General features: G+C 36.7%; 1 protein-coding gene across 2 annotated transcripts in view; it reads right to left on the bottom strand.

The window, feature by feature from the left end:
• Positions 1–3,682: 3,682 nt before the first annotated feature.
• The window catches only part of LRRK1 (leucine rich repeat kinase 1), a 150,210-nt gene continuing 126,357 nt past the window's right edge, over positions 3,683–27,535 (bottom strand). Inside the window, exons 27-34 of one of the 2 annotated variants that reach the window (XM_031955484.1) lie at positions 26,805–27,082; positions 24,404–24,598; positions 23,320–23,471; positions 18,196–18,313; positions 16,494–16,610; positions 13,755–14,605; positions 13,154–13,255; positions 3,683–4,930 (exon numbers count right to left, since the gene is read on the bottom strand). In XM_031955484.1, coding sequence (XP_031811344.1) covers positions 4,753–4,930; positions 13,154–13,255; positions 13,755–14,605; positions 16,494–16,610; positions 18,196–18,313; positions 23,320–23,471; positions 24,404–24,598; positions 26,805–27,082 — 1,991 coding nt within the window. In that variant the 3' untranslated portion in view covers positions 3,683–4,752. The remainder of the gene's footprint in view (positions 4,931–13,153; positions 13,256–13,754; positions 14,606–16,493; positions 16,611–18,195; positions 18,314–23,319; positions 23,472–24,403; positions 24,599–26,804; positions 27,083–27,535) is intronic. The other variant, XM_031955485.1, reaches the window with a different exon arrangement.

The following is a 27,535-nucleotide window of genomic DNA, read 5'->3' on the forward strand; positions in this document are numbered from 1 at the left end:
GAAGACTGAAGGAGTTCAAGTAGTACCAGAAATAAAACAATGAAAAACAGTTGAAATGAAAATGAGTTGGTGTGAGAGAGCCTAGGGTGAAAACCAGATTCTCCAGAGATTATCTGTAGATGAAAGCAAGGGAACAATAAATAGACATAAAATGGAATGATTACCAGTGTTTCTAATAATAATATATCTTCATAAAGGACAATAATGAAACCAAAACTGGTCTCTGCCTTAATATATTGTGTGCTGGAGTAACATAAGGACACCCAAGAAAATGAAAGCTGAATCATCTTGTTAGATTTCTTAAAGTAAGGTTTCCTTTTGTGTATGGGTTGGGACACGATGGCCCTTGGGATCTTCTTTTATTTTTAAGTCATTTCAGTTGTGTCTGATTCTTCATGACTCTTTTTAGGATTTTCTTGGCAAAGATACTGAAGTGGTTTACCATTTCCTTCTCCAGCTCATTTTACAGTTGAAGAAACTAAGGTAGACAGAGTTAAGTGTTTTTCCCAGGTCACATTTGATCAGATTTATACTCAGGAAGATGTCTTCCTGATTCCAATATTCTATCCATTGTGACACTAGGTCTCCTCCACCTGTCAAATTCTATTATTCTGCGAAGTTAAGAAGAATGGTCAAATACACCCAGAATTCCCTGCTGAAGCTGCTATCTCAAACAGAAAAGTTGCACAAGAATGAAAAATGTCTCAATGTTTCCTCCAAAAGGTTGAACGCAAGAACACATTGTATCAGATAAGGGCAGAGTACAGCAGGACTTTCCAGTGAAATGTGAAGATTGTGTGTGTGTGTGTGTGTGTGTGTGTGTGTGTATGTGTGTGTGTGTCCATATCTGTGTCCAAATGCATGCATATATTGCTGCCTTCAAGTACTGAAAGGATGTCAAATCAAAGAATTTCATTTGTTCTTCTTGGTCCCTGGACAGCAGATTTAGGATCAATGTAAGAAAACACTTCCTAACAATTAGAGCGACTCCAAAATGGAATGCACTGTTTTAGGAGATAATGAGTTTCTCCTTATTGAAGTCTAGATGACCACTTTCTACGATGTTGTGAAGGAGTTTTGCTCAGTTATGCACAGGTTGGATTAGCTGGCATCTAAAATCTTTTCCAACTCTGAGATTCTATTACCTGCTTTTTTGTGATCATGCTGATTTTAGTGATCATTGTTTGCCTTTCTAAATGCTCATAAACCTCCATTTAATAATATGCCCTATAATTTTTGAAGTCTTCTTATTTTTGGATCATGGCACCTGTCCCAATATCCACAAACTTTCAAATATCACTGGTGGTTATTCAATAATCACAATTACTAGTTCTCAAGGATGTAGTCACTTAACCTGAATTCACTGAGTGCAACTAAGTTTTACCATTTTTTGTATTTATTTTGGCTCTCAGTTTCTTGTTTACCATTTCACTCAATTGTTTCTTACCTAGAAAATCATTCTCTTTGGTAAAGAAAACAAATGTTAAATTAGGGAGTAAGGGGGGGGGGAGGATTTCATTTTCTAATATCAATTAATGTAAATACATATGGTTCAGTTACCTGAACGAAAACTGTAACATAATTAGTCAATGAGCTCCAAATGAGATTTCCTACACCCTATCACAGTGTGTAAATAGATCCTTTAGCAATTTGAGAAGGCTTTGGTCATTGAATAAAGATAAATAATATTCCACAGAAAACAGCTTGTGACTGGCTGAATCACTTATGCAAATATATAGAAATAGCAAGTTAGTTCAAGAGTCCATTGATCCAGTACAGAAAAGTTTCAGTTTGGGGTTTGTTAGATTGAGAGTTGGGGAGGAAGTAATAAGTGGTAGAGGGAAAAAGACACCTAAGAGGGAATGAATGGCTCAGGATAGGGATGAGGGGTGGGGAGAGAAGAGCAATGAGGAATAGTTTTTCAGAAATTTTTTTTCCTTCCTGGCTCCCTCCCCATATTATTGGCCATGTTACTAGAGTCTGGATCAGAAGGAAACAATGCATCCAAGTGAGAGAAGAGAGATACATCAAAAGCAAACAAATGAAAAGATATTTGTGTGGAGAGGGGCAACATTAAAGAATGTGATTCTGTACAGCAGAGAAGAGAAGTGTTTCTGAATTCAAGAAAGTACTTTCAATTTCAGGAAGTGTTCATTACAGCCTCTGTTACATGTGTTTCCCACATGTTTGCCTCCTTGCCATTGTACTCTGAGTTTGGGCTCATTCTTTCCACAGATGCAGTGTTTGTGGGAGAGTGTGCCCCCAGATTTTAGGAAGAAATGATTTCTACCAGTTCTTCTTAGATTCTTAATTGGTAACAGAGTAGTGGGGGTTTAGAAGAGAGAGCATTTCAAGTACCATATCCCCTACAATTGTGAATGTAGTAGCACTTCTGAGGATTCAGCTTTACACTCTGAGTATAAATTGAGGGAGAGAGTGGTATGTAAGCAAAACGAGTTGAGTAGTTTTGCCTTCTGCTACCTGTTATCATTCCAGCTATTCTGAGGTTAGATCTTATTACCTTCTTTAATATTCTTTTTGTACTCCAAATAGCAACAATAAGAATAAAAACACAATCTTTTTTTGTTGTCATTGGCATTCATCAATAGTTTCAGTTTATTCTGAGTTTTAAAGTTCCTAATACTTTTCTTACAATAGTGCCACTTTTTATCTTCATTCTTTGTCCTTACTTGCTTCCCTATCATTGATATCTTTTGGTAGAATTCCTTTCCTTCCTCATTGAATTTTTATTTGCTTGTTCTTGCCCTCAAACACTATAACATTTTCCTAGCAAAAACCCATAGCAGTGCAAAAGAAGAACAACACGAACCAAAAAGAAGAAACCATATTGTCCAAACTGTGACATATGCCTGGATCTGAATTTCACTGAATTCGCTCATCAAAATATTTGTCTTAGACAGGTGCTGCAGACAGAAAATAAGTTTAGAAATGACTGCTGGAAGAAGATTAGTTTAAATAACATTTGAAAAACTGCACAGTGTTTTTTCAATTATTCCCAACTTCTAGATGTCATACAAGACTATTTCTTGATCACCAGTGTGCTCCCAATGATACAATATGGCTGTGGATCATGAAGTCAGTTTTGTGTTCCAAAGAGCACTTGAACTATGAAAGTCTCAAGGTTCCTGCCTTCCCTTGAATTTTGATGATGACTTTCTGGATTTTTCTTTTTAAAAATCTGACTTAGAAGAGTAATTTTAGAAATAGGAATTTCAGTTCAGAAAATAGGAAAGAGGGAGGCAATATGGTACACCAATGAGGGGAAATATTTTGGAATAAGCAGAAGCCTAATTGTCCTACTCAGATCACACCACCTACACAGAGTTAGCTTTAAGGATCAGGGAGTGAATATGGAAGAAGTGTATTTCAGTGACATAAACAAGCAAGTACTGTGTGTAGTGTGTGATATAATTATCCCAAGCTGTCAACAAAAGATTATAAGCTATTACCTCATTTTTAAGTAGTTTGTTTATTTTCAAATAAATGAAATTGCCCTGTGTCAAATCTTATTTTATTTTTTAAAGTCAACAGTTGAACCAAAGTGTAACTCTTCCATTTCACTTTCTGGTTCTGTGTCAAGCAGCTTTGAATGATGAAACTGAGTTTATATATATGTATGTATTTTTTTCTCATTAAAAAAGTTATATAATATACACATGAATTCTCTGTGAACTAATTTACTTTTTACACTTTACTGTACATGCATGCAGCAAATCTTAATGTATATGTAGTATTGTGCAACCCAGGAAAATGTGAATTCATAACCAAAGGGTTAAGAGAGATATTAATTTTAAAAACAAACAGGATTATGTACATATAGAGCTTTTATATTCCAGCTGTGTTCAAGTTTGCCTTTAAAAAATATAAACACATAAGACTATTTTGAAATGCCACTGATCATTACTTCTTCCTTTTGTCAACTGGAAAAGCAACAGGAACCTTGCAAACACTGAAATCATTTGCCCTCTGGATGACATTTCCTTTTTGCTTCTTAGCCACATGATTTAAAGATGTTTCTCCATACCCTAGGACTGGGCAATGTTGGACACAAAAGTACTTCTGAGGGTTTATCACAGTGATACTTTCTGCATTAGGGAAGATATTCAGTCTCAGATAAATCAGTCAGTTTTGGCCAACCCCTAGGAACCTGCCTTTGGGGATGGCAGAAATCTTATACCAGGATGTGAGCCTTGGAGCTATGAAAGGAAGAGGACAGTGGTCTCTCCCATCATGCTCAGTCTAGCCCTCTTAGCTGAGAAGGCATAGTGTAATTACAACCATGACTTAGGGCATGGGGGAAAATGTAAAATAGAGGCTGGGAAAAGGTTCTGCTCCATCATCACACTAAAAGTCCAAGAACTCTTGTTCAGAATCTGGACATCCTCTTCTTTGTGTGGATAAAGAAAGGAAAAGGAGAAAGAAGTCCAAGACACTGGGGAGGGTATGAACAGGCTTTCCTGCTGGAGAATGAAAAATGAAGGGTAGGAAAAGAGAAGATATCCAAATGACTTTGTATTAAAAAAAAAAAAAAAAAAAAAACTTACTCTACCCCACCCCAAACACACTGCACAGCAGGTAACTTCTCAGTAGTTCATAGCAGCAAAATATGAAGAAAGAAATAAAAGTCCCTCTTCTGGGTACAGAGAGCTCTCCAGGTTACAACACTGAAGGGTGTCAGTTGATACTCCTTGGTCTGTTCATCACTCAGAGACCATTAGTCTTCCACAAGAATTACCTTCTTTTTCGCATACCAGCTTCAAGTCTTCCCAGTTCTTCATAGGACTGGTAGAAAATGTCAAACTCCCTGGCCCCCCAGCCTCTCCAGACAGCCAGGCACCATTCCATGTTTTCCTGTTCAAAGCAGCACACAACCGTGTCCTTTCCTACAACAGCAGCTTCAACCAGAGTCCTGGGGAATCAAAGGACAGGTCTTGAGAATGGAATTACAGCCCGTCTAAGAAAACATACAGCATCACAAGAGGAGATAAAAGTCTACAGACAGAACCTTCATTTTACAGTTCTTTGCATAGATGTTTAGAGAGAAATACTGACAAGGTGAACAATTCCAGCATTATAATCTTGCATAACAAATATGTTTGAAATATACATATGTCTGCATATACCCACATATGTGTATATATACATGTAATTATGTGTATGTATGTATATATATACACACATAGTCATATGCACATAGACACATATAATGTAAACTAGCTCCTAGTGTAAAACTCACTTCTTAAATGTGTATATGAATACATCTATAGAATATTTTCTATGTATAATATATTATAATAAAACAATATATAATATCTTTTATATATTCATATGGGCAGTTAGGTGGTATAGTGGTTAGTGTGCTGGGCCTTTCCTGAGTTCACATATGACCTCAGACACTTCCTAGCTGTGTGACCCTGGGCAAGTCACTTAATCCCATTTGCCTCAGTTTCTTCATTTGCAAAAACAAGCTGGAAATGGCAAACCATAATAGGATCTTTGCCAAGAAAACCTCAAAGATGATCATGAAGTCAGACATGACCGACACGACTAAATAACAACAAAATATATATGTATGTGTATAAATATATACATATGTACATATACCTAAGTGCTTTATAACTATGAATAGAGCAGAGATCAAGAGAGACAGTAATTTCAGGGATGTGAGTTAGAATGGACATTTTCCTTAAGCCATTCAAGATCTCTAAAGCAATGGGGTAATACCATCGAATTCTTGATTCTCTGTTTATGAATTCCAAATTTTAAATCTCAGGCTGACTTTCTCCTGTCAGGCAAAACACTTTCAGATATCTTATCTTTACTTTCAGTGATGGAAGCATAAGTATGTGAACACATGATAGTTTTCATATATAAAATCTACATGTATATGAAAGGTATATATTTTCTATAGTATTCCAATAGAAAACATATAATACATGTATATGTGTGTATGTATACAGTATGTATGTGTGTGTGCTTGTCACACATATATATGAGTATATAAATACATACATACAGGCATATCTCATTTTATTGCACTTCACAGCTAACACATTTAAAAACAAACAAATAAATTGAAGGTTTGTGGCAATCCTGTACTGTGCAAGTTTATTGGCAATTTTCTAACAGCATATGCTCCGTGTCACATTTGGGTAATTCTCACAATATTTCAAACTTTTTCATTATTGTTATATCTGTTATGGAGATTTGTAATCAGTAATCTTTGATGTTATCATTGTAATTGTTTGGGGGTACCATGAACTGTACCTCTAGAAGAAACGACCTTGATTGATTAATGCTGTGTATGTTCACCAACCATTTCCCCCATCTCTTTCACTCTCCTGGGACTCCTTTATCCCAAGACACAACAACACTGAAATTAGGCCAATTAATAACTCTATGATGGGCTCTAAGTGTTCAAGTAAAAGGAAGAGTCAATCAATATTGGCAAACTTCATTATAAGAAATTGCACAGCTACCCCAACCTTTAGCAACCTTGATCAGAGCCACCAACATTGTGGTGAGATCTTCCATCAGCAAAAAGATTATGACTCACTGAAGGCTGGGATGATGGTTAGCACCTTTTAGAAATAAGATTTTTAATTAAGGTATGTACTGTTTTTTAGATGTAATACTATTGCATATTTAATAGAGTACAGTATAGTGTAAACATAGGAAACTAAAAATTTTATGTATCTTTCTTTATTGTGACACTTGCTTTATTTTGGTGGTCTGGCATCAAAACAATAACTCTGAGGAATGCCTGTATATATTTAAGATACATATTAGACTGGGTCCATGATTTCATCTGGATATGGAACCTCAGACAAGAAACTCCCTTTGCCAATACAGATTGGCACATTCTCTGCACTTTTAGTCTCAAGAGGTTAAATGACTTATTCAGAATCATAGAGCCAGCTTGTCAGAGACAGAACAGAGGCCAGCTCTGCATCCCTTGCTTTACTGCTGCTTTTTGCAAGACAATATGAAGACTTGTCTAAGCCACATGCAATTATGCAGATAAATCTACTACAAAAAAATTACAACGAAGTTTGGAGGTAAACGTAAATGACTTTAGGATTTTGCCCAGTTTTGGATTCAATATATCATTCAGTTTCCTATACTATGTAGCAGACTGCCAAAGCAGGAACATGGTGCAATGAAAAGACTATTGAACTTAGGAGGCAAGAGACAAGCTTTTTAAATCTTCTACTTACTAGCAGCCTAACCTTCACCCTCAGTTTTGTCATGTTAAAATATGAAGAGATTAAGTAAATGGTCTCTAAAGACCTTTCCAGTTCTAAAGAATGATGATACTCTTTCTGAGAATGGTGTCAGGAGGGCTAAAGAGACTGGTGAGGAAATAAAAAAGTGACAAATATTGTTCATTAGCAGGGAAAAGAGGAGGATTAAAGAAGATAAAAAAGGAATGCTGCTTGGGATAATAGCAGCTGATGTCAGAGAGAAGACAGACCTGCTCAATTTATTTTGCTTCTTTTTTTTTCTGCTGAGGAGAATTAATTTTGTACTGAAAAGAGTAAGTAAGAGAGGAGATAACGAATCTTGGGTGAGTTTAAGTCACCAGGTACAGGTGAGCTACATCCTAAAATTCACAAAGAATTGGCAGACTTAGTTGCTGACTGCATCATCAGTAATCTTTGAAAGACTGTGTATAACAAGAGAGACTTATAGTAAGCCAAATTTCCCAAAGAATTTAAGAGACCAGGATCTCCAAACTATAGTTTGTCTATAGTGACAAAGACAGTGAATCTGTCTTTGATTACTGACAAAATCCTAGAATATGTTATTAATTGGATGGTTCAATAAACACTTAGAAAAGGAAACAGAGATCATATAACAAGCTTAAGAACAGGGCAAGGCAGTGGAATCTTTATTATGATTTCAACAGGGTAGCCAGATTGATAGATCAAAAGAATGCTGTACATATAGTTTACCAAGGTTTAGTGAAATATTTGACAGTCTTTTGTGCTACCCTTGTGGGAAAGATGGGGAGATGTGAATTAATACTCATATTTACCATTTATATGATGCTTTTTTAAAAGATGATTTTTTAAAAAAGGATTAGACCTGTGATATAATTGGTCTAGGGACCTACCTAGTAGGTAGAAATTGCCTTGAGCAAGTCACATCAACACCTGTCCTGTAACTCATAGTCTTAAAAGAGTTTTCTGGTGCAATTAGGATGATAAGGGCAACATCTTGATTTGGGGGGGGGATCTTTACATCAACTATGTCTGATAAGGGCCTGATATCCAAGATATAAGAAAAACAAATATAAGTATAATACACCAAGTCATTTTCCAATAAATAAACAGTAAAGGGATGTGAATAAAGAGTTCTCAAAAGAAAAATTTCAGACTTTTAGCAAACATGAAAAAATTTCCAAATCATAAATATTGTGAAATGCAAATCAAGACAACTCTGAGATTTCACTTCATACCTAGAAAATTAGCAAAGACAGAAAAAAGATGAAATTCTTACTTTTGAATCAGATGCAGAAAGACAGATCTACTAATAGGCTGTTGGTGAAGCTGTGTATTGAGTCCAACTATTTTGGAAAGCAATTTGGAATTATGTTTTTAAAAAATGGTTAAAATGAACACTTATCTTTCTTGACCCACAGCTTACTTCCAGGCATGGACCCCAAGGAAATTAAAGAAAGAAAGAATGATATACATCAAAATATTTATAGCAGCACTTTTTATGGTTGCAAAGATTGGGAAAAAAGTCAATTGGGAAATCTCTAAGTGAAATGTGATACACAAATGTACTAGAATATTACTATGCTATAATAAGAAGAATATTAAGACTTCAGGAAACCTAGGGAGTGTTATATGAAATGATGTATCATAAAATAAGTACACCAAGAAAAAAAAACTAGTATACATAATGACTCCAACAAAGTAAATGGAAAGAACAAAAAAGTAAAAGTGCTGTGTAAAAAATGGCCATGTTGACCCTAGAGAAGTGATGAAGAAAATACATCACCTTCTCCACTCCCTTCATTGCATATACTGATAGATTTGGTTGTGGTATTGATTAAACTTGCTGACTTTTAAAATCTTTCTTTTTAAAGAAAATTAAATTTAAAATTTTTATGATAATTTTATTTTTTTTTCCTGATTTCCTTTTGATTCTTTTTTGTAGAATATAGGAAAGTGGAAGACTATATTTGGAAATGAAGAGTATATAAAAAAGAAAAAAAAACACAAATAAATTAGCTTTGCTGTCAGTAAATTTTACTTTTACACTCTGTATTACTCTTATGCCTAGCTTCTAGTAACACTTCTCTTATTAATGAGAAATAGTAATATCACCAAAAAATGGTAAACTGTTTTTAAAAAATACATGATAGTGTTTTGCTTAAGAAGTACATTTGCTCTCTAACCTTTATATACTCTTTACCATTGATTCACAACATTTTCAAGAATAAGGATTTTTTTTGTTAAAAAATAAACAAAAACCATGGTTTCTCAAAGTAGTTGCTCTCTGGCTGCATTTTTTTGATTAAAAGTTAATTAGTAAATGTTTATAAAGCACCTACCATGTGCTAGGTGAAGTAGACAGATGGCTCAGTGGATAGAATACTGAGCCTAGAGTTGAATTTTGAGTTTAAATGTGGCTTTAGATAATTAATTAACTGTGACTCTGGGTAGACCACTTAACCTCTGCCTTAATCCACTGAAAAGGAAATCACAAATCACTCTAGTATCTTTGTCAAGTAAACCCCATAGACAGTATGGTCCACAGAGTCATGAAGAGTTGGATGTGACTAAATGACTGATGCACTAGGACAATGTTAGAATCTGGGGATAGAAATATAATTAATAAAACTATGCCTCCTATTAAGGAGAATATCTTTTCATGAGGAAGATAAGGATGTGTTTGTGGGTGTGTGTGTATGTATATGTGTGTGTGTAGAATACAAATAAAGAAAATAAAAACACATTTATATAAAGCAGTACAACTGTTTGAGAGGGAACCATTTAGTAGCTGAGGGATCAGAAAAAGCTTTAAATAGAATTGGAGGCAATTGCTCAGGGTCATACAATTATTGTGTCTGAGATTGAATTTGAACTCAGCTCCTCTTGACTCCAAGACTTGAATTATTTCTTGAAGGAAAAGATAGATTCTATCAAGTGAAGGTGAAATGAGAGTGCATTCTAGTCATGAGAGACAAGTTGGGAGATCATTGTGGCTGGATTCCAGGGGGCTGGAGAAGGCTGCTAGAAAAATATAAGCAAGAGGTAATGTGTGTCTGAATTAAGGTGGCAACTATGTGAGATGACAGAAAGAGTTGGATTTGGGGGCAAATGTTATAGTAGGAGAAAAAGCAAGTTTTGATAACTGATTAACTATATGAGCTGAAAGTAAGGAATCAAGAATAACATGAATGTTGCGAATTTGAGAGACTGAGAGAGCAGTGATGCCTTCAGCAGAAAGAGAAATTTCAAAGAGGGATTTGAGATGTCTTTAGAATATTTAAAATGTCCAATAGTTGGTCAAAGGTGATGTGGAATTGAAATTCTGAATTGAGATGATAATTAAACCAATAGAAGCTGAGAAGTCTCCAACAGAGATTATATAGAGAAAAGAGCAGGGGACCTTTGATATGACCCTTGTAAATACCCAGAGTTGCAAGGGTGGAAATGGTCTGAAGGATAAATCGGGAAATGAGACAGTGGAGTGGTTGGACAAGTAGAAAGAGAACCAGGAAAGAATAATGTCATAAAGGTCCAGAGAGGAGAGAGTAGTCAAATGCAACAAATAGATGGAGAAGAACAAATACAACAAATGACCACCAATTAGCAATTAAGAGGTCATTGAGGAAAGGAAATAGAGCCAGTAACAAGTGAGTGTATATAGCTTTTTCTATATAGCATATTATAGCTATATAGCTTGGTTGAGAAAGGAAAAATATAGAGCTAGGCAAATAATGAAGTTTTGTTAGGGTTAAGTAAAAATATTTAAGCATGAGGCAAATGGGCATGATTGAAAGCACAGGGAAGGAAGCAGCAGGTAGAGAAAGTGAAGGTAAAAAGACAGAGAAGAGGTAAATGAGGGTGCAATCTTCTGGATGTGATCAAGGGAACATGTAGAAAGTTGGCCTTAGTAAGGAACAGGAGCATTTCATTGGTTAGTGCTGAGGGAAAAGAGAAAAGAATGGGGGGGAAATAACAAGAAATTTTGAAAGCAAGAGAAGGGGAGAAAAGATAGCACATATCAGATGATTTAGTTTCCTCAAGAAAGTAAAATATTCAGCTGAGATAAAGTAGGAAGGAGCGGGCATATGGAAAGCTAAAGGAGATGAAAGAAAGTTTGGAAAAAGTTTTGTTTTTGGGAGAATGATATGGAATAAACTAGGAAAGAATAAAAGGATTGCCTTATAAAGTTATAAAGATTAAAATTACAATTCTTGGTTTGGATATGGATTTTTGAATGCTTTGCAATAATTCCATGACTTCCTGCATAATTTGGTCAATAGGTAGGGGATGACTAACGCAGATAATTATTTTATTAGAGATTCATTTGTCTGTCCTCAGTAAGAACTGCTCTAAAGGGGCTAATTTTAATGCAACCCACTCCCCATCCCCTTGCCTAATTTCAGAATCACGGAAAGATGATGGACTCAGAAGCACATCTCTTATTTCTCAAATATAATCATTTACAAAACATGGGTCATTAGCTAAAGAGTGACTCATCCTGGAAAGCTCCATGTTGGCGAGCGCCAGAGGTTGATTCACTGCAGACATTTCCTTTGTCATCATCATTTTGCTCTGAGAGAAATAAGTGAATTGGGACTTTCCCCTCTTTTTGGTGCTTCAGAAGAAACTCAAATCAACAGATTCTCCAGAAGAAACTGAATTAATATAATGTGGAAGTGACCCAAACATATACAAAGTAGAATTTGGGGACTTTTCATACAAATAATTTATTACTTGAGACTCAGTAGCTGAAGTGAAGAGATGTAAACATTCCAGGGTGTTTGAGTACTCTAGCAGTTGCAGCCCAGACCATAATTAGTCATGCTCTGCTTCAGCTTATACATTTTCCCAGTCTTGTATATAATGTCCTGGACAAACTGTTCTTGCTCCTGCTTTATTCCCACAGTAGAGCCATGCATTTCTGGTGGAAACAGCTGGCAACAGAAGTGGAAGTCACAGAAGGATGCCAGAAAAGGGCAGTGCCTCTTCTGGCAGTAACTGAGTATCCTTGTAGATAATAGTCCTAGGGTCATCAATTTAGAACTGGAAGGGACCTGAAAGACTGTCAAGAAGAACCATCCCTTCTCTTTACAGATGAGAATTCTGATTAATGTAGAGTGTGGAAGGCTTTTTGGATAGGGAGAAGAGGGAGACAGAAATGAGAAGGGGCTACATGAAATGCATGGATAATTGCTTCTTTAACTTAACACTGGCCCTAGATTCTTGGCTCCAGTGAGTTTTTCACTATGACCTTCACTGGCACATAATGAAATAGGCTGCACTGACAACTGAGCCACACATTAGAAGGTTACTGAACAGCTAGAAGCATCTTAGACTGTCCTATGCTATAGTGCTATAGCTAGAATTGCTCCTTTTTTTTTTTTTTTTTTTTTTTTTTTAAGGAATATCAATACATGATTTAAAAAAACCCTATGCTGCAAACTGGTGGATGATGATGGAAAGAATGAAGGAAGCAAGATTTTTATCAAATGACTATAAACTTCTACAAATATCTCCTTAGAATTCACAACAACCCTGGGAGGGAGAAATTATCGTGATCCCCATTTTACAGTTGAGAAACTAAGACTGACATGGATGAAGGGTCACACAAGTACTAAGTGTCTGAGGCTAGATTTGAATTTGGGTCCTTTTAATTTGCCCAGTGTTCTTTACATATGTCCTGACCAGCTGCCTCATGATGCTTATTTACAGAAGAGAAGAATGGAAAAAGTGTTCTCTGAATCTTAGAATTTAGAGCTAGAAAAAGACCACTGAATCTTGCTCTCTTATTTTCTGACTACAAATCTAGTGTAAAGATACATCAAAACTAAAATGCAAAAATATTGAGTGTGTTTGGTTCTTTTGTGTATTTTAAGATTCAAGAAGAGTTTCTAATTCAGCCTTACCCATATGGGGCCAGTTCTCTAGCCTTTAACACGGCTATTACTCTACCCCGCTGGGTACCAGATTCCTTCTCCAGTCCAATGACGATAACATCTCCGCCTTGCCTAAGAAACAGAAAGTGGGAAGAATTTTACTCACATTAGTAATCTCCAGGGTAAAGTGATACAGTCAGCGGAAAAGCATTTGCAACACATATATAGTTTCAGCTAATGTATTAAATTACTGAGATGGCATGACAGAGAAATGGTAGAACAGAACTTCCCCAAAAGGAAATTTAATCACAATGAAATCACCTCTTTTACTGCATTGTATCTGATAGGGGCACCGGGCTTAGTGCAGTTATTAGATTTGCCAGAGAGAAGAAAAAAAGACTTAGAAGCAAAAAATACTCGTTAACAGTGCTATTCTCTGCATCTTTCACTGAGAGTAGTTTTAAAAACTTGCCCTTCACTGTGGCGCCAAATGGGATAAAATTAAAAACAAAGAATCTAGAGGGCATGATCTTCCCCACTACCACCATTACCATAGGTCAATAGGAGATTCCTTTTTTGTTTTATTTTCTTTTTTGAATACCATGTAAATCTATTTAATGGAACACTTTACCTGGGGATCCAAATGAGGTCTTTTACTGAAAGGATTTTGACAGCTTGCAGATGTGTGGATGCTTCACTGTTCATAAAAGGTCCATCCTTTTCAGATCCATCAGAGCAAAGATTAGACTCGTGAAATTTGTCAGAATCTTCATAGTCAGTGGGAAAAGGCAAGCTAGAAGTGCTTATGGGTGAACTTGGCAGACCTGAGAAAGACCCAGTGATTCTGTTGGGAAGGGAAGAGGAGCATGAAGACACAGAGCAATAATCTGTAAGAGAATCCTGGTGGTTTAATATCTGAGTTCCGAGTTCTTCGCTATAGATTATGCTCATATCAGCTATGCAGTCCCCTTCAGGATGCTGCTGTTTGGCCAGACCAGCAGTGCAGAACCCCAGAGCAGGCAGCTCAACTGGGAACGTGTCTCTGAGCGGGCTGCAGTCTCCACAAAAGTACCGTGCGCATAACTGATAGGTTGCAGAGAAGTACATCACTAAAGCATTGTCTTTGTCATCCAGGCACCAGATCACTTCTTCACCATGGCACTCTGAGTTGCCCACTATTGATGTGATCACGGAAGGAGGAGAATAGGGATCTAATCGTCTATTTATTTCCAGTGTGGCACATTCTATAATTAGGATGCCGGGCCCGTTGCTGTACCACACCTCAGACCCACTGTTAGCTATTTCCATGGCTCTTACTGGGTAAAGATTCTGTCGGGGATCATCATCAGGGATGTTGAATTTGGATCTGTTTGCAGTATGTGAACACAGATAGGAGCAGTTATTGTCCGGAACACCCTGGATCACCGGAAACACTGCCACAAGTCCATCCGACATGCCAGCCAGCACAAGGTAGGAATTCTGCTGAAAGGAGAAACAGATCCACATTAAGTGTTCTCTTGGAAATTCTCATCAGTCTAGTTTCAAAACTTTCAACAAAAAGACTGCCACTTTATTCATATAGAGATCTTAAGGGCCTCTATGCTCTCCTCCCACCCTCTTAGCTCAAGCAAAAGTCTTTTTCAGGACCACAGATTTCCAAATTGGTTCCTTCTGTACATTCTCTTAACGAATATTTTACAATATAATGTTATTATACATTATAGTATTATAATATAATATCCCTCATTTAATATACATTAAAATATATTATGCTGATCAAAAGAATCTTCCTCCCCGAAAAATTAAAATATTAGAGATGACAGCAATGTGTCAGATTGGGCAGTCGTCATTGTCTCTTATGCCCACGATTGTTTTTCCCAAAAGGCTATATCCTTCATAATGTAAGCAGGGCATGAATTGACTTCTTCAGTAAGATGGATAGCTTCTGGGCAAGTCAAGAATCCTGGCATAGAGTTGACTTAAAAGTTTCGTGATATGCAGATAAACTCTTGTTCCCAATTCTCAGCAGCATCTTAATCGAGGGCTTCGTATACTCCCGTACATTTTGTAGGAGTTTATATTTGTTAGCTACTAGTAATTTACCCACCAAAGCAGCATGAATTCTATGTTACTGGGTATAAGCCAAACAATACCAATGCTGAGTGCTTATCCCTCAACCTCAGACAAAGACCCTCTAAGTCCCAAGCCATGGTGCTGAATGCAGTTTCCCTTAAAAACCAAATACACAAAAAATTTTAGGTGGTGACCAGCTCAGATTGGAAAACCCAGGATGAGACAAAAGCAGAAACCCACGTCCTTGTGCCACTGAGGATGAAAGCACAGAAAGCCACCTCTCAACTGGATGTCAGAAGCTCTAAGAAGATTTGCCTCAAACTGTCAAAGTTAAAACAGTGACCTGACCTGCAGCTCAACAGCAAAGTCAATAAGCCCTTAGTAACTTTCTCAGAATTCATTTTCAGTATTTTAAAGAAAACAGCCAAGGAAAACACGAAAATAAAACTTCATTTGAAGGCCCCAGGCTGTCAGCACTCCAGCTGTAGCAGCAATCACTGCCTTCCAATGGGAACGTGTCCTGGGCAATTCACTGTGAGACATTCTGCTCTCAGGACAGGACAAAGTCTCCCAAGGAGAGGCATTCATCAGGTCCAGGTAAGCCAACAACACAGACCATGCTTTATTACCTTGCCTCCATTCTGGAGGCTGCTCACTTGGCACAGAAGGGAGGGCTTTTGGCCGGCAGAAGAGTTTAAATAACTCTTTGTTTCATGTTTTCTAGGTCTCTGATGAACACTGTGTCCTGAATTGCTCAAACATCTATCTCCCTTCTTTCTCTTGGGGGTAAAGTTAGAACTGAAATTTAAAGCTAATGTCTGTGAAGATTCCTCTCTTCCCCCTCCCCCAACCTCTGCTCTTGCCCCTTCAAATGGAAATGATTTGTTGTTATTAAGACAAGGGAATCAAGTGCTACTCTCAACAATTATAGGAACAGACAATTTTACAGTTAAATAGAGCAAATCAACCCTATCAAATAAACCTTATTTATTTGGATAACATGCTTCACTTCTAATAAGATTTATATATTCAGTGAAACAAATTATTAGAAAACTACCCAGCACTTGACACAGTGTTTGGCACATAGTAGGTGCTTAATAAATATCTATTAATTAATACCGGGAACATTTAGTTTTCCAGCCTGAAAAATCACACAAAAAAAATTCACCGAATATATTGATGTAAGTTTATTCTATGAAAAGCAAACTTTCTACAATGTCTTCGGTTTCATTATCAGCCCCCCTTTAGGCAAATAGCTGATGACTTTTCTGAACTTTCTTCATTTGTTTTTCCTTACCTTTTTCATAACAGGTACTGCCAGGAAGCAAGTGACAACAGCTGGGGTATCTAATGCTTTTTGAGGGGCGTTTAATGGGCACATACCCTTTAAACTGTATATGTAGATCTTCTGGTCCTGTGAACAAATATGGAAGTGGTAAAATTTGTGGCAATAAATTTAATTTTGGGTGTATGTGTGTAAATCAGCTTTAGATGAAGAGTAACGTAGGGAATGTGATACATTCAACTTTTGACTCTGCTTTTACAACAAGATCACTGACTTTGAAGTTATTTTTTTTAAGCAATCTCCTCAGTTTTCTTTAGTGCATGATAGCATGTGCTGTAATGCATTACATAAAGTTCAATGCCTCTATTGCACTACTCTCATTTCATTTCTTGCCTTGTATCCTTCTTCCATCTTTCATCCCTATCTTCTACTTCACTGATAATTACAGAGCAATCTTAGCCTCCAGATACACATTAGAATGGTGAGGTACAGATGGAGTATCATCAGGCCAGTTATTGTACCAGATCCTCCTGGTTTTAATTTTTAGCTTAAACAAGTAAGCCATGAGCTTGCGAACAGGTGTCTCTAACCTCAGGCTTGGAAACAGGCTCTAGAACCAATGTACCAGTGAGAAAGCAAATGTAGTGTTTGATTGACCTTTCTTTTTTTTTATCATAGCTTTTTATTTACAAGATATATGCATGGGTAATTTTTCGGCATTGACAATTGCCAAACCTTTTGTTCCAATTTTTCCCCTCCTTCCCCCACCCCCCAGATGGCAGGTTGACTAATACATGTTAAATATGTTAAAGTATAAGTTATATACAATATATGTATACATGTCCATACAGTTATTATGCTGTATAAAAAGAGTTGGACTCTGAAAAATTATATAATTAGCCTGTGAAGGAAATCAAAAATGCAGGCAGACAAAAATAGAGGGACTGGGAATTCTATGTAGTGGTTCATAGTCATCTCCCAGAGTTCTTTCGCTGGGTGTAGCTGGTTCAATTCATTACTGCTCTATTGGAACTGATTTGGTTCATCTCACTGTTACAGAGGACCATGTCCATCAGAATTGATTCTCATATAATATTGCTGTTGAAGTATATAATGATCTCCTGGCCCTGCTCATTTCACTCAGCATCAGTTTGTGTAAGTCTCTCCAGGCCTTTCTGAAATCATCCTGCTGGTCATTTCTTATAGAACAATAATATTCCATAACATTCATATACCATAATTTATTCAGCCATTCTCCAGTTGATGGGCATCTACTCAGGTTCCAGTTTCTGGCCACTACAAAGAGGGCTGCCACAAACATTCTTGCACATACAGGTCCCTTTCCCCTTTTTAGTATCTCCTTGGGGTATAAGCCCAGTAGTAACACTGCTGGATCAAAGGGTATGCACAGTTTGATAACTTTTTGGACATAGTTCCAAATTGTTCTCCAGAATGGCTGGATGTATTCACAATTCCACCAACAATGTATCAGTGTCCCAGTTTTCCCACATCCCCTCCAACATTCATCATTATCTTTTCCTGTCATTCTAGCCATTGATTGACCCTTCTACAAATCTACTATATGACTATTCTTACTCCTTCCAGGTCTAATAGACTATACTAATTCCTTTAGTTTTATGATGCATATGAACAACAGGGCCGTGAAGGGGGCTATGCAGTCAGGGCATTCATGATAGTAGGCAACAGTAATTACCTCAGTGGCGGTCCATAGTGCACTCTGAATCTTTAACTGACAGCTCAGCTTCATTCCTAGGCAGCTCATTCTCTGTACTTCTATAAGTCCTTTCTCAGTGTTCACCACAGTATAGTTCCTAAAATAAGCAAACAAAATTTTCATCACTGTAGAAAAGGGAGAAGTCTACTCCCCCTTTTGCCTCAAAAAGAAGAAAAATACAGTCCCCTGCCCTCAAGGAGTTTACAATCTAATGTATCCCAAACCTCCCATTTTCATTTAAGAAACTGAATCAGGATTGCTCATGTTCAATGATGTTCTCTACTGTTCTCCTAAGGCAGAAGTTCTTAACTACTTTTTGTGTTGTGGACATCCTTTGGCAGTCTGATGATGTCTCTGGACCCCCTTCTCAGAATAATGTCTTAAAGACATACAAAGAATTATATTGGAAACACTATATTGAATATATATTGAAATATAGTTATAAAAATGTTTAAAGTTCTGACTTCAAATTGAGTCCCTGACCTGAGTTATATCCAGTTCTCTCCTGAAGTTGAAAGGAATGAATGCCTACTATGTGTCAGGCACTGTGCTAAATGGTTTGCAAATATTATCTCATTTGATCCTCACAACAATCCTGAGAGGTACTAATATTATCCATTTAAGGAAAGCAAGGCATACTGAGATTAAATGACTTGCCCAGAGTCACACAGCTAGTGAGTATCCAAGGCTGGATTTGAACTTGATATCTTCCTGAACCGAATGATTCCAGGTCTAGTGCTCCATCCTTTGTGCCATCTAGCTGGAGATGTGGAAAGCCAAAATAAGCAGAGTATCATTGTAGACTATAGCAAAGATGGCACTTTAAAAAAAATAGTGTATGGATTTTTGTGTGTGTGTGGAGGAGAGGAGTAGAATGACTAATTTTCCAATTAACCTTAAGGTATTCTCAATCTCCATCTAGTCAGATACACTCAATTTCACCAAAGATACAAATCTGACAAAAAACGTCGTAAAAGGAGAAAGCAAAATCAATTAAATTTGCTTTAAGCCTGCTGCCCTATTTCTTTTAGAATATATTTAGGTGCTGGCTAATCTGTATCCCAATTATGCCAGTTAAGAGAGTTTTCATGCAATGAAAATGCTCTCTCAGGCTTCTTTTTTCTCCCTAAAGATTATCACATGAATTATATGGGACAGAAGCCATATATCAAATGGGGAATAAACTCACTCGCAAAAACTTGCACGTACATTCTTGAATAAAAAATCAGGATCCAGATTTTTAAGGCTGAGAAGTGAATTAAAGGGAAACCTCTTGGGGATTTAGTAGCAGAGTAGTTTTCATCTTAGAAGACTCAAATTCCACAGCCAAATATTTATATTTTCATAATGCTAATTGGATACTTATCAAAATCTTAGGGAGCAAAGCTCATTAAGCTTTATTGCTACTAATTTTTATGAATTGTAGCAGTTTTTTGTAATGATGGAATATGTCTTCACTGAAGTTCCTATAATAAGTGTAATTCAGTAGCAAGTAAAAGGGTTAAAAAATTCTGTTGGGCCATGCTCTTTGATTTAATCTCTTTCTCCCCAATCCAACTCTTTTTCTTTACTTTTTTTTCTTAATAAAGCTTTTTTATTTTCAAAATACATGCGTAGATAGTTTTCAACATTCACTGTTGCAAAATCTTGTGTTCCAATTTTTTCTCCCTTTCTTCCCCCTTCCCCTCCCCTAGAAGGCAAGTAGTCCAGTATTATGTTAACCATGTGCAATTCTTTTATGCATATTTCTGTAATTATCATGCTGCACAAGAAAAATGAAATCAAAAAGGGAAAAATGCAAGCAAATAACAACAACAAAACAGTGAAAATACTGTTGTGACCTACACTCAGTTCCCATAGTCTTCTCTCTGGGTATAGATGGCTCTTTACATAACAAAACCAGTGAAACTGGCCTGAATCACCTCATTGTTAAAAATGAGTCCTGTCCATCAGAACAGATCATTGTATAATCTTCTTGTTGCTGTGTACAATGTTCTCCTGGTTCTGTTTACCTCACTTAGCATCAGTTCACATAAATTCCTCTAGGCCTCTCTATAAAATCATCCTGCTGATCATTTTTTTATAGAACAATAGTGTTCCATAACATTCATATATCATAACTTATTCAACCACTCTCCAACCAATGGGCATCCATTCATTTTCCAGTTTCTAGCCACTATAAACAGGGCTGCCACAAACATTTTGGCACATACAGGTCCCTTTCCCTTCTTTATAATCTCTTTGGGAGATAAGCCCAACAGTAACACTGCTGGATCAAAGGGTATGCACAGTTTGATAGGCCCTTTGGCATAGTTCCATATTGCTCTACAGAATGGTTGAATCATTTTATAACTCTACCAACAATGTATCAATGTCACAGTTTTCTCACATCCCCTCCAGTATTTCTTATTATCTTTCCCTGTCATCTTAGCCAATCTGAGAGGTATGTAGTGGTACCTAAGAGTTGTCTTAATTTTCATTTCTCTGATCAATAGTGATTTAGAGAATTTTTTCATATGTCTAGAAATGGTTTTAATTTCTTCATCTGAAAATTGCTTTTGAAAATTTGGCTTTTCTTATTTCCTTTTATATTCTTGACTGTCCTTTCTACATACCTCTCAGGATTATCACAATGAAGTTTAAAAAAAAAAAACTACTGACCTATTTTCTTCTACAATGATTTCTCTGGAGTTAAAGGACTTGAGTTCTCATCCTGCCTGTACTCTTGATACACCTGCCTGTGGTCTTGGACAAGTCATTTAAAGTCTTCCGTCCTTGATCTCTTCAGTTTTAGAATGAGGGAATGGTTCGGGGAAATACTAGCTCCTTGTTCTAAATCTAGTTCTAGATCTTTAATTCTCAAGTTGATGCTTCTTTCCAGAACCAATTTGAGCCTTGGTCTGTCCTTTGTGACTAGGTTTATTCCCAGGATTATAAGCCCTGACAGCAATAGTAAGTGAGGCAGCAGCGTATATAAGAAAAGAACACAGGGTCTAAATTTGGATATTTGTTAAAATCCTGGTTCTGTGAATTGGGGCGCAAGGGATTTTCCTCTCTAGATCCCAGTTTTCTCATTTTTAGAAGGGTGTTAGACTAGATAATCTTGAAGGTCTCTTACAGCTATTAAAGTAACTTCCTGGCAGTTAATTCAATTCCCAAAACTCCCAGTAGCAAGAATAGGAGAATCTGTATGTCTCCTCTGTTTCTGTAGCTGCTTCTAAAACTTCTTTACAACCAGCCTTGTCTCCTTTTCTCATTAAATTTTAAATCAACTGCTCCCTTTCTGTTCCTTTTTAGTTACTAGTGACCTTGAATGTCTCCTCTGCACTTTAATGCTTCAATAGCTCTGTTGATCTCCACAGCATGGATGCTCCCTCCAGTGATGAAGAATGAAACTCATCCCTTGCCTGCTCCTGCTGATTCTTTGCAATGTCTGCCCAAGCTTTCCTTAATTATAGAGCATAAATCTGCCTTGGGGGGAACCACCCAATCTAGAACTTCTTTCCTGTAGATCTCCTGGATGTTGCATGGTACATCAGTTATCCCCCATTGGCCCATATTTATTTCCAGGCATAAATTCCTAGAATGACATCCTTTCCAGGGCGTCTTTTGTGCCACTTCTAATCTGGAAGGCTTTACAATTTTCTTGTACCCACTATGTTTTTCTCAGTTGCTTTCTGTGTGATTTTCCACTTTGGTTCTTTAGGGACTCTATTATTCCATGATTCACAGTCATACGGTATTTTTACAAGAAGATGGGCCTTTGTTTCAGGAAGAAGGATCTTGTCATTAAAAGAATTGTATAAGGATGATTTCAGAAAGGCCTGGAGAGACTTACACAAACTGATGCTGAGTGAAATGAGCAGGACCAGGAGATCATTATATACTTCAACAACAATACTATATGATGACCAGTTCTGATGGACCTGGCCATCCTCAGCAATGAGATCAACCAAATCATTTCCAATGCAGCAGTAATGAACTGAACTAGCTACGCCCAGAGAAAGAACTCTGGGTGATGACTAAAAACCATTACATTGAACTCCCAATCCCTATATTTATGCCCACCTGCATTTTTGATTTCCTTCACAAGCTAATTGTACAATATTTCAGAGTCTGATTCTTTTTGTACAGCAAAATAACGGTTTGGTCATGTATACTTATTGTGTATCTAATTTATATTTTAATGTATTTAACATCTACTGGTCATCCTGCCATCTGGGGGAGGAGGTGAGGGGTAAGAGGTAAAAAATTGGAACAAGAGGTTTGGCAATTGTTAATGCTGTAAAGTTACCCATGCATATAACCTGTAAATAAAAGGCTATTAAATAAAAAAAAAGAAAAAAAAGAATTGTATAATTTCCCAAAGGCTGGCTGGTCCACTATTCTCTTGTTCACTTGTCCATTTATACTACTATTCCAAATATATGTACTGTGCATGACAATTGTGACATCATCATTTATCTACCTGCATAGCATGGTAGAACAGAATCTCTCCACAGACTCAAATTTTTGAGTTTGAATATGGAACAATTTTACATCTTTATTTTCACTGACCTTTCATTGTTAGCATTTCTCTCAGTTATGAATCTAGCACCCGACATGATTCTGAGAAGGGATCCATGGACTTCAGCAGACTTCCAAGAAGGCACATGGCACCAAAAAGGGGAAGGACTTTGAGTCTAGGGTTCTTATTCAGTCATTCCCCAACTTATGGGCATTCATTCAGTTTCTAGTGAATAGCCTTACCCATGTGGAAAGAAAGACTGAACTCTGTCTTAGCCACAGTGCCTGCTTATATTATAGGAGTCTTTTTTACACTTCTGTGTTTATGTGTGATGACTTTTTTGGAGGGGACCCTAAAGATCATATAATCAATCCATATTATTTATTAAGCACTTACTGCATGCCTGACACTGTGCTAGGTGATAGGAATACAAAGGCAAAAAATGAAAGAATCTTATTCAATTCTCTCATTATAGAGATAAGAAAAGTAATATAGAAGATCGTTACAGGTGTTATACAAGTTCAAACTGGGTTTTTCATGAATCTGTGAGTGCCAAATACCTCTGGATGATTAAAAAAGCAACAAATTAAGGTTACCTGGATTCCTCTTTTCCATCCCAGAACACAACAGTATATTCTTGTCTTGGAGATGAGAAGAAAGAAGTCTGTTTCCCACAGTGTAGCATGTACATGAAAGTCGCAAAGGTGGGGTCCTTCATCTGGCTAACTACAGAAACGGCCAAAGGTCGCTGAGAGAAAAGACACCCACCCAACCATGTGAAGAAGGGTTTATGGCTCATTAACAACAAAGATCAATGCCAGTCACAAAACATTACATGTGAAATTAGCTTTCATAAACCCAGGGAAGACACTTTGCAGTCAGAATTACTTGTTCAACATCCAAATTTTGGCCACATTGTAGAAAACACAGGCAACAGGATGAAGCAATGTCGAACACTGAAGGTAAACTTTGGGGGTTTTCCAGATTAGTGCAGAACCGACTTAAAATATTTTAGTCATGGTCAATTTAGCATTGAACTGTTCATGTTGGCTTAAATTCCAAGTGTTAAAATTTTCATATAGGGTCATCCAATCTTTTTGAGGCTCTTTCTTAGGCTTTTCTCTGCCTCCTATCACATTCCAACATTTCAACCTAATTTAGTAATAGTCCAAATTTAACCCTTGAACAAACTGTATTTGCTCAGGAAGGTTATGATTCACATTACCTTATGAGAAAAACATAAAATAGTTCCTCTTTCTATCATCTGAAAACAGGTCCTTGTTCCCCATCATTTTTTTCTTCCCGCAAAATTAGAATTAACTTTATTGCTACAGGACCAACTGCAATTTTGGGGGCTATTTATTGTGATTATAGAATAAAAATTTTAATTTTTTATTTTTAGAAAGGAAACTTAATTTCTTTAAAATAATACTGATGATAAGAAAGCAAGAGACAACAATTATCCCACTTTAAAATGGGAGAGAAAAGACACCTAAATTATATTAGTCAAAAAATGGGTTCTCTGTGGTTGGCTGAATTGGTATGTATAACCTTATTGAACATACAGTAAAAGCTTTAACTGACACTGGAAAGTGAGGATGCAAATATCACAAGGACTACACCTTGCTTCTCCCTTCCTTCCTCCTTCACTGCCTTTTTCATATTCCTCTTCCCAAGTACCTTTTCAGGTTTGGTGTCCCAACATTCTGTCATGAGTGCCTGTAGTCTATGGAATTGTACTTCTTCTGGTTGCCCCAGCACTGGACGAATGCCCTTGGATAGTTTCTTGGCAATCTGAAGTTGATGATGACCAAGCACAGGCCGTTGACCTGACAGTAATTCATAGAGCACCATTCCATAGGAAAACATATCCACCTAGAAAGAAAAGGCAAATCTCTTCACATTTGACCAACTACACTAAGTAAGGAGCTACAGGTTACCTGATATCATAGCTGATGAATAGGGTACATTAAAAAGAGTAGAAATCATGGTCATGGTCCTTGCTTTAAATTGAGCACACAAATTTTCCTCACTTAAAAATTGCTCTCTGTTACAAATTGGGTACAAACAGTCATATTAAATAAGAAGCATCATTAAGATCTTTTAATATTTCTATGTTATTTACTTTGTTATTGGAAAAATTTCCTACAAGTAGTTAAAAGTGCCATTTTTCAGAAAGTAAATGGATATGGGTTGTATTTTGTACTGTTGGAGGGATCCTCATATTTGTGAGAGCCAGAGGAATATTGAAGGATAAGAATAAGAAAGAATAGAAAGTGTTATATAGGTAAGAAGGCATAATCTTACAATGTTCTCTTTATTTAAAAGTCATTTATTTTAGAAGGAGATAAACTTTTACTGTTTAGTTTCAACTGCTACTTAGAATTTCATCCAACTTCTATTTCTAAAGTTTTCTCTGCTTTGACTTATCATATCTTTACAGAGACATAGACTTTCAGATCTGGAAAGGACTTTTGAGATCACAGATCTATTGGCTACCACACAAGTATTCAGGAAAAAAACATTGTTATTCATAATGCAATTAGCCAGTGACCCATGTAGGGTCACAAAATAATAAGCTGCCAGTGTGATCAAAACTGTACAAGATGATATTTTTATGCTGAACAATAAATTGCTATGTAAGAAGATTGAGCAAAGCTACAAAGACAAGGTTTTCCCCTCTTCTGTGCATCACAAGATAATTTCTAATTGTCTTGTGTGTCTGTAAAATGAAACTGGCATTCGCATATCCAAATCGATTTGGCTGTTTCTCTGTTTGGGGTGAAAGAAGCCAAGAAGGAGGATAAATATTTAACTATAATCAAAGACTGAAGCTGGCCTGCATGTAAGCTGATGGCTAATTGCCTGAAATCAAGCTTTGTTTCCTTTGGAATTCTCTCTCCTCAATCTTCTTGGCTTAGGAGAGTTACTTTGCAGGTGGTTAATACATAAGAATTTCCTGAAGGAATTTAGGCTATCATTTGCCAAATCAAAGTCTAATTGTTTGAGCCCCCTTATCTTCAAGGCATTTAGCTTAGAAGCTAAAACTAACACAGACTTTTCATTACCTGAAAGCTACAGGGTAGAGACTGGAGAAAAAATAAAAACAAAACACTCAAACTTTCATTTCAGAACAACAAAGTATCACCTAATACTCCCTGATTGTACTCGACTGAGATAAAATGGGAAAAAAAAACATCCAAGGAAGTTTTGACAAACTTGCTAAAGATATTTCTAAAGTCAACTCATTTTATTAATGATAATATATAATTAATAATCATATAATAATAATAAGATAAATATAAAACAAAACTAACAATATAATCAATATTATATATTTATTACTTATACATATATGTATATGACAGCAATTATTATAATTATATATAGAGAGATAACCATATCTTTGTACATATAAACCATACACATATAATATATAACCATTAGTTATATATGAATGGATTGGCACTATCAAGAACAATAAAACAAATTCCTATAGCATTTAAGCTCTACAAAGTGTTTTGCCCAGAAAACCCTTGTGAAGTAAATAAAACAAGGATTATTATTATTCTTGTTTTGTGGATGCAGAACCCAGGATTAGAGAGTTTACCATATTTATCTAGAATCCTCCAGCTAACATCAGAGTTGGGATCTGAATCTAGTCTTCTGCCTCCAAAGTGTTAAGTTCTTTTCACTATATATCTAAATAAAGCACGGGCAGCCAGGTGGCTCAGTAGCTCTAGCACAGACCTTGAAGTTAGGAGAATCTGATTTCAAATTTAGCCTCAGATACTTACAAGCAGTCTGATTCTGGGTATTGTGATTCTGTAAAACAAAATGAAGAAGGAGATGGCAAACTGCTCGAGGATCTTTGCCAAGAAAACTCCAAATGGGGTCCCACAGAATCACATAACTCAACAACAACAACAAACTCAACTCTTTGGAACTATTCAGCTAATCTTGGACCAGCACTAACGCCTCTCCTAGGTGGAAATGGGGAAATCCTGAAAAGAGGAACTGGCATTAGACACTTTCCACTGATCTATAAAATAAAGATTTGCTTTGGAATGGTTTCAGTTACCTTCTCATCATATACAATTCGGGGCCTGATTTCAGGGGCCTGGTACCCGGGAGTGCCCTCAACTCCAAGAGCTCCTTCGTGAAATGACTGCCGAGAGATACCATAGTCAGAGAGTTTGATATTGATGTGTTCTTTGACATCAAGGGACCAAACTAAAATATTGTCAGATTTTAGGTCACAAAATATGATATTCTTCTTGTGAAGGTAGGCCAGGCCTGAGACAATCTGATAGGCTATCTTCTGTGTAAGCATGTGCCCCAGGGGCATAAAGGAAGAACCTTTTCAAAGAAAGGAAAAAAAAAGTCAACTCATTATAGCAAATATCTCTTTGCCCGTCGTCCCTCACCCATTCCAGTACTTTATATAGTACTGACATGATAATACTGATTCCACTGGAACTCAAAGTCCTTTATAACTTGGATCCAAATTCTACTCCCTTTCCTACATTCTACAATCTATCATTCTTACTGTTCTTCTCATGTGTTCCCCCATCTTTGTCCCATTTCTAGCTGCTCTCCAATTTGGAATCTAGTCTTTTCTCACTAGTTAGAATCTCTGGTTTCCTCTTGAAATCCTTGAATTTCTTCAAGACACAGCTCAAGGACCACTTTTTTCTACATGAAGTCCTTCCTTTGCAAATGCTAGTGTCCTCCTCACTAAAATTGCCTTGTATTTATATAATGGACATTTTCTATATATCTTTATGTACATATATTATTTTCCCTAGTAGA

The sequence above is a fragment of the Sarcophilus harrisii genome, chromosome 2 (genome assembly GCF_902635505.1).
Source record: "Sarcophilus harrisii chromosome 2, mSarHar1.11, whole genome shotgun sequence".
NCBI lineage: Eukaryota > Metazoa > Chordata > Mammalia > Dasyuromorphia > Dasyuridae > Sarcophilus > Sarcophilus harrisii.